We start from the raw sequence: 13,808 nt of genomic DNA, 5'->3' as shown, positions 1-13,808 counted from the left end.
TCCATTTATTTGGATGTAATAAATAAGTTTGAAATAAAAGGATTATTTTGCAATGTTAACTTCATCTAAATTTGGAAAGCTAAAGAATGAGCAATTATATCAGAAACCTATCCCGATTCATCACTCTGAACCCAACCCTGGAGCAGATAGAGAAGCTGCATCAGACCTACATAAAGGTGCTAAGGAAATTATCTGAGAAGCACAAAGGGAAGTATGGTATCCCAGAGCTCTAATCTTTAACTGTACTCTAGGAGAATGAGAGAACATCCCACTGAGAGAATAAATATGTTAAAAACATTAAGAAAAAAACACAAAAAGAATGAGCAATTATATGAAAACTGTTAGTTTACTGGATCTCAGCATTCTCTAGAAAATCTAACTTCAAATCCACCAGTTCTATAATGACAAAGTTTCAGTGGTTCTAAGATTTTTAACACTGTAGCAAATACTTTACCTTTCGGAGGCTGTAGAAGCCTAGAATTTTCAAACAAATGCTTCTTTTTGATAGGTAAGATGACAGTGTCTTTCAAATCCGTAATGACATCATCTAAACCTGCTATATCACTCCAAGTAACCTGGTAAAAGGTAAGGTCAACATGAATTTTACAACTGATGTTTACTCACTGAAGTAAAAAAAATTCCACCAGCCCTAGCTGGTTTGGATCAGTGGACAGAATGTCGGCCTGCAAACCAAAGGGTCCCTGGTTCAATTCCAGTCAAGTGCACATGCCCAGGTTGTGGGCTCGATCCCAGATGGGGGCATGCAGGAGGCAGCCGATCAATGATTCTTTCATCACTGATGTTTCTGTCTCTATCTCCCTCAATAAAATCAATAAAAATATTTTTAAATATATATATACATATACATATATTTTTTTAAATTGATTTCAGAGAGGAAGGGAGAGGGAGATAGAGATAGAAACATCAATGATGAGAGAGAATCATTGATCGGCTGCCTCTTACATGCCCCCCACTGGTGATTGAGCCCGCAACCCGGGCATGCGCCCTTGGCTGGAATCGAACCTGGGACCCTCCAGTCTGCAGGCTGACGGGCTAGCCACTGAGCCAAACCAGCCAGGGCAATAAAAATATATATTTTTTAAAAATTTCCCCCAAATAGCAACATTTATTCTGATAAGTTTACATAAACAGTAAAAGATTAAAATTATATATTACTGAGAATAAAGACATTTCATAGTAATAATGAAATTAAAGTACTATGACACTGCAAAAAGGAAATTTAATAGTCAACTACCTACCATTAAAAAAAGAAAAAAGTACTAGGTCTGACACTTAAAACTGCAAGGACTTTAAAAGCTGAATTCACCCAGCCGAGAAGATTGACAACCAGCTCAGTTAATTCAGCACTGTTGATCTGGAAGAGCTCACCAGAAGTGTATCTAATTCATATATGATGCTGTCAAGCATAATAGGAGTGAATTTTAGAAAAAAGGCCTATACCACCCAAATGGACTTCCGAATTTTATTAACCAAAAGTAAAATAGTATTAAAACTTATCTTTATAAATAGTAAATAGAGGACAAATACTTTCAAAATAGATACAGTTGCCCTAACTGGTTTGGCTCAGTGGATAGAGCGTCGGCCTGCGGACTGAAGGGTCCCGGGTTCGGTTCCGGTCAAGGGCATGTACCTTGGTTGCGGGCACATCCCCAGTGGGGGGTGTGCAGGAGGCAGCTGATCGATGTTTCTCTCTCATCGATGTTTCTAAGTCTCTATCCCTCTCCCTTCCTCTCTGTAAAAAATCAATAAAATATATTAAAAAAAAAAAAAAATAGATACAGTTTGCCCAGCTGGCGTGGCTCAGTGGTTGAGTATCGACCTATGAACCAGGAGGTCACAGTTCGAATCCCAGTCAGGGCACATGCCTGGGTTGTGGGCTCGGTCCCCAGTGTGAGGTGTGCAGGAGGCAGCCGATCCATGATTCTCTCTCATCATTGATGTTTCTATCTCTCTCTCCCTCTCTGAAATATATTTTAAAAAAATAAAAAGAAAATAGACAGTTTGTGTATTTTAAAGCCTTCTGACTTTTTTTTTTTTTTAATAAACTAACTGAAAGACCATTTAAAAAAAAATCAACCTAACTCAAATATAACTGAGTAAAGAGGCTGAATGCGGTGCCAGTCAGAAGCAATATTTACAACAAACTTACTTTCTTTAAAACTTAAAAAAAAGTACTATTTTAAATTTATAAATCAAATTCAAATAGAGGATTAATTCTGGGGGTATGTATGTCTTTGTGCACACAGATAATAACAGACATTGTAGATTTTTATTTTCTAGATTTGGGAATAGGATATCAGATTTCATTCTATTTATTTATACCTCTTATTACAAAATGTACTTAAACCTCTTCTTACAAAATATTCACATAAGATTTTTAGAATTTATGAATTACATTACTCTGGTCCTCAAAATAACCCTTTTTAAGTAGACAGAGCAGGTATTATACGTGTATAATCCAGAACAATTCCCTGGGTTATACATGAGGGAACTTAGACTCAAAGAGGACATAATTTGCCAAGGCCATGAATGGAAAAATAGGATTCAGAATCTTGTGTTGCCTACCATACTTCATTATAAAAATCTAAGTTTAAATTCCAAATCAAATATCCACATGACTTAAAGCAATATATTTTATATGCCACAAAGGTAAATATAAACAAGCACAAATTAATTCAACAAATGTGCACAAAAATAAGTTAATAAAGCAGGACTGAAATTATTATCCTTATGCTTGCAAGGCACGCCCTTGGCTGGGGTATGGGAACTTAGGTTTTAAGAGTGTTCCCATAACTCCCTGATAAAAACAGTTCACTGTGCCTAAACTATTTGTGCAAACAGTTTGGTTTGTGGCAAATACCTATTTTCCTTCAGAACTTTGGTATATGTGAGAAAAACAAAGTCTACACAACCAGTACCCATTAAAACCCTGGGCATGAAGTCTCTAGCCTTGTATCCTTTGGCTGTAATAAGCCATGTCTGTGGGGACCACTATGCTGAATGCTGTGATTCCTCCTACAGAATCATCAGACCTGGTTATGGTCTTTGGGACTACTGACACAAAATTCTAGACCCCCCCAAAATATTAAATAAGATTAAAGGTACATACATGCATGTTAAGAGGGTCTACAAGATGAGCAGCAATACTCATTTCATATTCTGAAAGCTTCACATTTTTCACACCAATTTGCTTCATTAACTTCTCCGCCTAGGGGGGAAGGGAACAAGCAACCTTCTTTAGTTTGATATCTAGATATGGGCACTTCAAAAGAGGCATCTGTGAAATATAAAAAGCAATGAACAGATACACAAGAATTTTCCAGGAATATTCTAGGCCCCTTGACTTCATCCTTGCCCATTGTAAGTCCTTAGGTAAAGAAAAATTTGAGGTCTACTCTACAGAAACAAGAGCAATTTAAACCAGCTCGTGAAAAATGAGGGGAAATGAGAAAATAGGGTACATAATTAAAGAGATAAATACAGGGCCTCACACTGCTGCAATGATATCTCTTTCCTAGTAGGATGATCATGACAGGTACAGACGAAACCTCAAGATGAAAGACTGAGGAATTAAAGATATCAAGAAATAGACAACTGGAATTTATTTAAATTAACAGAGTATCTGAAAACAGGCACCTAACTTCCTTCAAATTACTCAGGTATCTACAATAGGTGTTCATACCTATCTAATTTCAAATTGTTCTGAGATGCTCTCCCATAAAGTCAATTCCTGATCCTAGGCAACCAGATAAACATTTACTGAGTGTGCCAAATATTATGTCAAAATACCATAAATAGATTAACTCATTGAATCTTCAGAGTGAGCCTATGGGCTAGACACAATTTTTCCCTATAATGGAAAAAGAAACCGAAATTTAGCTCAGACTAAGTAACTGCCTTAGGTTAGAGTGAGCCAATGAAAGAGGCAATATTCAAATCCTGGCAGTCCAACACTAGAACCCATACTCTAACCACCAAACATATTACCTTGGTTTCCCCAATTATATAAAAGTTTGTGATCACTAAGGAGTCTTAAATAATCTATAAATAACATTTAAATTTCAAATAAGTTAGCATTTTTAGAAATGAAGGTGCTCTGCTAAGTCATGAATTTACCTAAATTTTTGTTACATTTTCCTAAAATACTTGTGAATATATTAAATCTTGCTGTTTGTCAGGGGTATCGCTGCTCTACAAGGAAATTCAAATCACACAGCATTCTAGTTATAGAGTGGTTAAAGGATTAGTATAAATGTGTGTTGATCATGTCCTAGTAATAATAGCTTTTAAAAGTGCTATGAACCACATCATTATTCCTATTTAGTATCCCCCTGTAAAATTACTCAATGAATAAAGCTGCCTTTCCCAGATCCCTTTTACCTCTTTCTTATAAATATCTTCTCTTTCACTGCCTTTAAATCTTTTATGTGTCAGCTATGAAAGGTATCCTATTGTGCTATCTATAACAATATTAACTCTTCCTTTTCATTATGATTCTATAAATGTAAAGCCATCCTACATGTGTTCTTTTTTAGGCCATGCTCTAAAATAGTTGGTTCTCGGGGGGGGGGGAGTGGGATTTTGCATCCAAAAGGACATTTGGCAAAGTTTTGGGTTGTGACAAATTGAAGGGAAGGGTGCTACTGGTATCCAGTCAGCAGAGATGGGGATGCTGCTAAACATTTCAGAAGGCACAGGATAGCCTGTCTTCTTACCCTCCCCACCAAATTATCTGGCCCCAAATGTCATTACTACCGAGTTGGGAAACCTGCCTTTTTCTCCATTAAAGTCACATTCTGCTCTTTACATTCCTTTTGTCACCCTCTTACTCTATCTAAAATTTCACTCCAGGCCAAAATTAACTCTCGCTTCAAATAATAACAACCTTTATTATATCTGAGATTTTTCTTAAAAAAAGAAAATCATCAACTATGTTTTTTACCCTATGGTGATAGAAATTGTTCTAGTCAAGTTTCCCTAGAATCTTTTCCCAACAACAGCAGTCTCATTTAGCAATGTATTCAGGTTGCATTAATTACACTGACAAAAAAAAAGAAATTAATGTTTATTGAGCATCTATGAGATGCCTGGCACTGTGCTGGGTACTTTATAATTAACCCTTTAACCACCCTGAGAACAGCTATTATTCTCATTTCTCAGATGAGGAACTCAAGGGTCAAAGAAATTAGAAGAGCTGCCAAAACTACAGCTAGAAATTGGCATTTCCAGAGCTCAAACCCGAATTTTTCAAAGTTTATATTCAGCTGAAACACTAATAGTCCTCATTTGGGAGAGCAGATCAGTTAAAACAACTATAAATGAAAAGAAAGCACCCCAAAACACAATACCACCTCCAAACTCTGTTCCAGGAATAAGTTATTAATTGTCTAGCTTTGACACATTTAATTTAGTCTCTATGTCTAAAATGTTTTAACTAGAAAAACAAAATTATGATTAAATTACTCTAGAAAAGGCTTATTATGTTCATGTGTTGGTTTATCATTTACAGCTTAATGACAATTACATTTTCTAGGCACCAACATTTACTTGGATTTAAGTGGGTCTCTCCAAGCAGTTGTTGTCTCTATGGACCGAAAATGGTGAACTGGGTTATGAAAGGAGTCAGAGGTAGGGGGGAAGCTTACATTTTACTGTATGTTCATCTTTTTTACTGTTTCATAGTATTTTTTATCCTTTCATGCTTTTCTTTTTTTTTTCCTCTCCATGTGAAGTATGATTTTAAAAATTAAGAAGTGGGGTAGGAAATAGTAAACTAATATTTTTGCCTTAAACAGGGCAAGAGGAAATGGAGAAAAGGAGAACACTCATTTCATTCAGGTTCTGAAAGATCACTGAAAGTTGTTTGTTCTTTTGGAAGAATAATTTTAGAAAGAGATGGCATTACCAAATAAAGAATAAAAAAGAGAGATGAAGTAATTAAATGTAGGTTAAAAACCTTTTACTGCCCTAGCTGGTTTGGCTCAGTGGACAGAGCGTCGGACTGCAGACTAAAGGGTCCCAGACTCAATTTCAGTCAAGGGCACATGCCCTGGTTGCAGGCTTGATCCCCAGTAGGGGGGTGCAGGAGGCAGCCAATCAGTGATTCTCTCTCATCATTGATGTTTCTATCTCTCCCTCTCTCTTCCTCTCTGAAATAAAAATTTATTTTTTAAAAAAATACACCTTTTACTGAGGTCACGGCTAAAGTGCATACTCCAATTTAAGTGTAGAAAGAGGAAATCACTGATACAGAGCTTTTAAAAATGTACTTAATTAGAAAATAGCAAAGAATTTGAGTAATTATCTTTATATATTAGGTGCAAGCTCTTACCACCAACATACATTAAAATTCTAGAAAATATACTTTTCTAGATATGTGAAGACCATCATCTTAGGGAAAGTGCACTTACATCTCTTCCTTCTGATTTTACCATATATATTCTGAAAGTTACTGGGTCAAATGTCATCTTCCCATAAACTTGCCCTATCTACCAGTTTCTAAACCTCTATAAAGATATTATGAGTCACCCAGCCAGTGTGGCTCAGTGGATGAGCATCGACCTATGAACCTGGGGGGGGGGGGGGGGGTCACGGTTCATTTCCTTGTTAGGGCATTTGCCCAGGTTATGGGATTGATCTCAAGTGTGGGGCTTGCAAGAGGCAGCTGATCAATGATTCGCATCATCATTGATGTTTCTATCTCTCTCTCCCTCTCCCTTCCTCTCTGAATTCAATAAAAATTAGAGCATTGAGGGCATGTGCTAGGGGTGGGGGTGGCTGGGGAGAGGTCAATGGGGGAAAAAGGAGACTTATGTAATACTTTAAACAATAAAGAATTTAAATTAAAAAAAAAAATTAGAGCGTTATCCCAATATGCGAAAGTTGCAGGTTGGATCCCCAGGTCAGGGCACATACAAGCAGCAACCAATGAATGCATAAATAAGTGGAACAACAAATTGATGTTTCTCTCTCTCTCCAAAATCAATAAATAAAAATTTTTAAAAAGATATTATGAGTCTTTGAGGACACCAGAGAAATCTTGATTTGTAAGATGTCTTTTTTCTTTTCCCATATTATCACAAAGTCCTTCCAACATTCATTATTATTACTCTTTTTGCGCATTACATTCCTTTTCTCACCCCCTTACTCTATCTTGGTCTTTGCCAGTACTGTTTCCATATCATCCACCGACTCGAAAGTTTTTAATGGTTTACCACCACCTATACAGAAGACTCCAACTGGTCAATAGCATATTTCAGTAGCCAGGGAGGTAAGGCAGGAAAAAAGGAAGGGTAACAGAGAACTATAGCTCCTGGCCAAACAGAAAGCACGCCTCCTTCTTAGTTGATGAACTTCTAAACTGCTGTGGCATTTATCAGCCTCTGTTCACCCAACAAAATATTAAAAAGACTGAGTAAAAAAAGTAGAGCTCTGTTCTCTAACTTTATACTCAAGAGTCCTTCACCATTTAGTCCCTTAATTTTCCCACCAAATTCTACTAGTTAGTTGCATAAACACTCTATTCCAACCCATGTAGTCTATTTACTGTTTCTTTAACAGGTGTTGTTATTCCTACCCACATCATGATTCTGTTCATGATTTTCTACTTAAAACTGTCCTTGCCTATTCAAGGCCAAGATCTTTCATGAAGTCATCCTCAATTGCCTCAATCATCAGTGAACGCTTTCTGTGAATGCCATAGTTTCTGTCTTCACTACTCAGTAGGAAATGAGAATAATCTACTTATGATTATAATTTATATTGTCATGAACAAGTCTTTTCTCCCTACCATGGCACTATGATGACAAATACGGTATTAGATACTTCACGTACCTGATATTTTGACCAATACTATGTAGGCAGTTTTCAATAAAGGCTTAATGTGTTCGTGTATTACTTAAGTATCTATATTTGGTTTTCTACATGTCTTCCACATGTGTATCTATCCCAGCACTCTTAGAAACCAAGAAAATGACAAAATTGTGTTTAAAGTCACATTCTGCTCTTTAAAAATTTTTAAATAACATGTTATCAATAATTTGACCTCAGACTTAAGTTGACTTTCATGATTCAGGTGGTAGGAGGGGGACTGTACTTAGGTTGACATGTGGGTACATGTGGGCATATACAAATTCATTTTTTTTAAATCCACACTAGTCAGACTTCCTAGAGAGCTATGAGTTGACTGATGTAATCTAGACATTGAGTCAATTAGTTTATAATCATATTCGAGGAACAAACTCACAAGGGTCCAAATTGCTTTTCAGACATATACCATAAGCAGTAATTATAAAAGTACACTTTTCATTGATTTAAGAGCTATGCATAGCACTGTAAAACAGTCATTTCTTTATATCCCAATTTCTCACATGAGCCTACAGCATTTGAAAGAGCAAGATTTATTCATCTTTTATCCCTGGCATTTGCTAGGAGCTCAATAAAGATTTATTGAATGCAACAGGGTCAGAATTCACAGAAGAAATCTAAAACTCCATGAATAAAACATCTTGCCCTCAAGCAGCAAGAAAAATTTGATAGACTCCTTAAAGGCTTTGTTTTTTTAAAGAAAAACAGGAACCAAAACAAATATATCATCCTAATGAGAAAAGGACCACAAGAGGCAATAGGTGAAAAATAAAATTACAACTTATATTAACATTTTTAAAGCAATTCCTTAATTAGAAATTAGTGTAGTTTGTAAATTTATGACTGAATACTTGTCAGTATTTTCCACATTTCAAATGTCAAACAAAGCAAAATGTACACCTTATTAAAGATAAATTTTGTTTAATCTGTTAAAAAATTTTACCTAGATTCCTTCAGAAACAAATAGCTGACAAAAAATAATCTAATGAGAATGTTCAGAACCAAATGCTACAATATTTTTATTCATCATTTTCTATTCTAAAGTTGCTTATATATCAAAAAGTATTTGAGAAGCAATTATTTTTAGGAATAATGAAATATGACAAAAACATTTTAATGTAAATCTTACAGAATTTCTCATTAACTTATAATTCTACTACATCCTTAGTTTTATGGAAAAATATTTGCTAACTACTAGAAAAATGATCCTCAATTATATTTTATTCATGAATATTTTATTCATACCTGTTTCTGAGCTTCTACTTTTTGCTTTCTGGTTGGATCAATTGCATCTACCATCCATTTGATTGTAAAGTATGTTACTGCACCAAATATTGTCAAACGGAAAATTAACCCAACAACTTCATTCCGACTCAAGGGACGAGAAAAGGCTTCAGCATGTACCATCTTGACAGTTAACCCTTAAAAAACAAACAGAAATGTCACTAAGTAATAACTAGTCATAAAAACTGGGAGGCTGGTAAGAACCTTATATTAAGCAACAAGAACTGCTAGTCAAATTCAACATTACGTACCTTTAAAAAGTGTTTTATATTGAAGAGAAATGGATTTTTAAGTGTTAGGTAAACAAACACATTTTAAGCTCCCCTTGGTAACTGAAGGGACAAATTAGAAACAGGTTAATTTACTAGAATTTTTAATGAACTTCCCTAAAAGCTCATATAATTTAAGTAGAGAATAATTCTATTTGAAAAATACAAAACATTTTAAGGTATTTATTTACTCTTCAAACAGCTTTAAAATAACTACAATTTCAGAATCTAGAAAAATAATGACTCTAACACTAATCTAATCGAAGAAAGGTAGCCCAACGATGAGATACTTTACTAATATGATGGTAAGAACTTCTTCTATTAAGTGTAATGTAAACCAGGTAATTTTTGAGTAAAATTCAAATTGTGAACTCACTACTTCCTAATATTTACTTTTAAAGGTCCTCAAGGCCTGCTTAAATTTAAACATGCCATTTCCTTAATAAGTTTCATTTTTTGAGCTATATATACTATTGTTTCCTACCACCCAGCTAAAACTGAAGCAACAGAATCTTCAAATACTTTTGAACCACAAAAATACAGCCCACCCCCGAGAGAGGGTAAAAAAGGCAATGAGCCTGTTTTTACATGTATCTCTGAGCAGCTACATCAGTCACAGCTAGGCTTACAGAAGGCATGCACACCCCTGTCCAAGGCAATGCCTACCCAGAATAACAACCTTATTAGGGACAATGTGACTATCACATTTTGGGAGATGGGATCTCAGCTTCAAAGAACACTTATTACTCTCACTAGAGGCCCCCGTGCACAAAGTTTGTGCACCGGGAGGGGGGCGGTCCCCTCAGCCCAGCCTGCACCCTCTCCAATCCGGGACCCTGCAGGGATGGGGCCTAAACCGGCAGTCGGACATCTCTCTTGCAATCCGGGACCGCTGGCTCCTAACTGCTCACCTGCCTACCTGCCTGCCTGCCTGCCTGCCTGCCTGATCGTCCCTAACCACCTCTGCCTGCTGGCCTGATTGCCCCTAATCGCTCTCCCCTGTCAGCCTGATCACCCCTAACTGCTCTGCCTACCTGCCTGATCACCCCTAAATGCCTCTGCCTCAGCCCCTGCCACTGTGGCTTTGTCCAAAAGGACGTCCGGAAGGTCATTTGGCTGCCCAGTCTAATTAGCATATTATGCTTTTATTAGTAAAAATAGAACAGAAATGTGTTGAGTGCTATATGACCAGGGGAAAAAAACAAAGAGAATACATATTTTGCACTCATGTGAAAGGGAACAAATCAGGATTTGTACAAATGGCTCAGCAACAGGTAAAAATTAGGTACTGCAGGTCATTCCAGCTCTAAAAATTATTTCTCTTCTCACTATTACTACTCAATTAAAGATCCTCTTCATGTCCCTCCCTCTAAAATAGTGCCGACAATTTTGAAATTCCTTTTAGATACCTCCCCTCCATTCAAGACTATATATACCCCTCCCTAATAAAAAGACCTCAAATCTTTCCCTTTATTTACAGGAATCCCAACTATTAAAGACTATTCTAATCTAGCCCCAAGAGAGTAACTTAAGCATTTTACTTCTCACCACTTCTTAGTAGGAATTCTCAATAGTTAGTGTCACTAGGATCGGAAAATGCCTTAAGTATTATCCCTCTAGTCCAGTGGTCAGCAAACTCATTAGTCAACAGAGCCAAATATCAACAGTACAACGACTGAAAGTTCTTTTGAGAGCCAAATTTTTTAAACTTAAACTATATAGGTAGGTACATTGTTATTAACTTAATTAGGGTACTCCTAAGGCTTAGGAAGAGCCACACTCAAGGGGCCAAAGAGCCGAATGTGGCTCACGAGCCACAGTTTGCAGACCACTGCTCTAGCCTATCTGCCCTGGATGGGCCATTTCTCCCCATTCATCTAGGATTAGTCAAATTCTATCCAAATTTTAAAAGCTTCACATGCTCCATGAAGGCTTTCAGATCACACTAATCCTCTATATTATTCATTTGGTTGTATTATTTAACTTATGTGATATTGAGTGTGCTCAACTAGAGTTTAAATCCTTATAAACAAGATTTATATTTTACCCATTTTTATAACTGTCACATACAAAAAAAGAGGCTACTCAATAATTATTTAACAAATAAATTGCAACAGCAGAAAACCTCCCATTCAGTCATTCCAACACAATTGCTGCCCAATTTCTTAATGGTTTCGAAGAAAAGTCAAAGGTTCCATTGACTTTACTTCTCCATTACTAGAAGCCATTCACTTTACAATATGACATTATTTCATTTAAACTTAACTAAAAAATTGAAAGCCTTCATTGTGGGGGAAGAAACTGGGGCCTAGATGTGCTAAATGATTTATTTAATTCATACCATAAAGCACTTATTAAATGTATATAATGCCTACTATATACTGGACATACAATAATGGCTAAGATACAATTACTTTACACAAGGAACACGCAGTCTTATTAACTGTTGTTTTTTTTAATGGAGCTAGGGAGAAGCCACCTAATTAAAATGTCTCCTCTTATAATAAATCAAAGTGTGCTTTCTTCCATCAGCATAAATTTCTATAAACAGGTTAAGAATATTCCACTTCTCATAGGATGTGAAAATTTGACTTCTTTAGCCTTTATTCCAACAGAGTAAATTTGAAAATGCAGTTGGATAGAATATGTAGTGTCATTATGAGGGACACTATTCATTGACGAAAATAAACCGGTAGGCAAAATAAGGGTTTTAACTTAACAATCTTTGAAAACTAGAGATGTTTGAATAAAAGGTTTTCATTTATTTAAAGTTTGATTTAGTAGTGAAAAAACTGCCATCTACTGGATGTTCACGGAACTACATGAATAACTACAGTTACCAGTACATCCCAGTCAAGATAGTAACAATTTTAATCCTATAAAAAACAGTAAGATGCAAGACCTCTGTTAACTACATTATTTCCTAAAATTAAATCATTAGCTGTAATACAGTAGTCCAGACCTACGGTCATTTCTAAAATAGTACTCCATCTTTTAAAATGACCTCAAAATCCTGAAATGAAACTGAAACTTCTACTTGTAGGTTGTAAGTGTATATACTTTATTGCACACTTATCTATCATTCATATGACATTGATATGCCTGCAATGTAAGGTCGTTACAGTAACACCACCATTACAGCACAATTTGCAATGAAAGCTGCATATGCATACGGCAGTAGACAATGTATTTCAACATTTTATAAAACATTAGGATCAAGGACATGACACACATTTATGTACCTAAACCTAGATGATGCTCTGTACAACTAAGAAATACCGCAAAACACTGTAACGCAGTTATTTGCTAGGGAAACATGACACCAGACAGTTGTTCATTTCAAAGAGTTCTCCATTTCAGGGCAGAAAACTCTGAAATTGCACTACCCTGTCAATGACCAGTGTACTGACAGGTTAAGGACTGAGTCTAGTATTCACCCTGTAGTATTTCTCTCCTGATTCGGGGCAGTGTTTTTACAAAGTTTTTCTCAACCCCAAAGTCCCAGTTTCGCAGACATCAAGGTCCAATGAACACGAGGCTATGTCTGTCAATGAAAGACTGCCAACCTTCACATAAAGGACAGGTTATAATTAACATCATCCTCCGCGAAAGTGTGCCCCGGCGTAAGGATCACCTCCGCTTCTGCACTAGGTGGGATCCGTGCCACTGCAACAATCAGACCCCGTTCACTCGGGCCGCCTTGGCGAAGACCCCGGTTCTGAGGTCGCCCGGGACGACCCCAAGGCAAAGCAGCGACCCCGATGCCTTGCAGATTCCCTGCAGGAAACCGCATAACTCTCGGGAACAGTTCTCGCCGAGACCCGCGGGCCTAGGCCGGGCGGGAAGCCAAGGCGAGGCCGGGGACGCCCTTGGAGGTGAATCCGCTGGAGACCCAGGGTTGGGGGAGCCTAGGGGGCGACATGGAGGTGGGACAGGGAGGAAGGAGAGCTGACCTTTCTCGTAGGGCTTCCCAGCTCCGAGCCGGTCCTTGATGGTGCTCACTGGGATCCCGCGCCCGCACCACGAGGCCCCGCCGGAACCCGCTACTCCCTCCCGTGCAAAAACACCGGCAGCAGGAGTCCTCAGCTAGTGTCACCCGGGAAGGAAACGCCGCCTGGCAGAGAACACTTCCGGCAGGACGCGGCCCGCCCCCTCGCGCCGAGCATGCGCAGTCCGCGCCGTCAGCCGGGAGGGACGCGCTTCCGGGTTTTAGGCATGGTAGGCGGCTCGGACCGCAGCGAGGTCGCGCCGACGCTGCTTAACCTGCTAACTGCCGGCCAGGGGCTTTCCGCGGAGCCGGTGTGTCCGCCAAGGCGCTGCGTTTAGCCACTGAGTCTCGGATGTGGAATTGGGGAAGGTGCTGGTCCC

General features: G+C 37.8%; 1 protein-coding gene across 3 annotated transcripts in view; it reads right to left on the bottom strand.

Annotated features, from left to right (window-relative positions):
• ATAD1 (ATPase family AAA domain containing 1) overlaps nucleotides 1-13,554 on the bottom strand; it is a 30,769-nt gene extending 17,215 nt beyond the window's left edge. Inside the window, exons 1-5 of one of the 3 annotated variants that reach the window (XM_036336718.1) lie at nucleotides 13,394-13,552; nucleotides 9,423-9,503; nucleotides 9,133-9,308; nucleotides 3,131-3,229; nucleotides 455-575 (exon numbers count right to left, since the gene is read on the bottom strand). In XM_036336718.1, the coding sequence (XP_036192611.1) occupies nucleotides 455-575; nucleotides 3,131-3,229; nucleotides 9,133-9,294 (382 nt within the window). In that variant the 5' untranslated portion in view covers nucleotides 9,295-9,308; nucleotides 9,423-9,503; nucleotides 13,394-13,552. Of the gene's footprint in view, nucleotides 1-454; nucleotides 576-3,130; nucleotides 3,230-9,132; nucleotides 9,309-9,422; nucleotides 9,504-13,393 lie in introns of all 3 variants that reach the window. The other 2 variants (XM_036336719.1, XM_036336717.1) reach the window with 2 other exon arrangements.
• Between the last annotated feature and the right edge of the window lie 254 nt (nucleotides 13,555-13,808).

This window comes from Myotis myotis, unplaced genomic scaffold, assembly GCF_014108235.1.
Source record: "Myotis myotis isolate mMyoMyo1 unplaced genomic scaffold, mMyoMyo1.p scaffold_m19_p_15, whole genome shotgun sequence".
NCBI lineage: Eukaryota > Metazoa > Chordata > Mammalia > Chiroptera > Vespertilionidae > Myotis > Myotis myotis.
The sequence above is the reverse complement of the archived record's forward strand: the minus strand, read 5'-3'. Positions and strand labels throughout refer to the sequence as shown.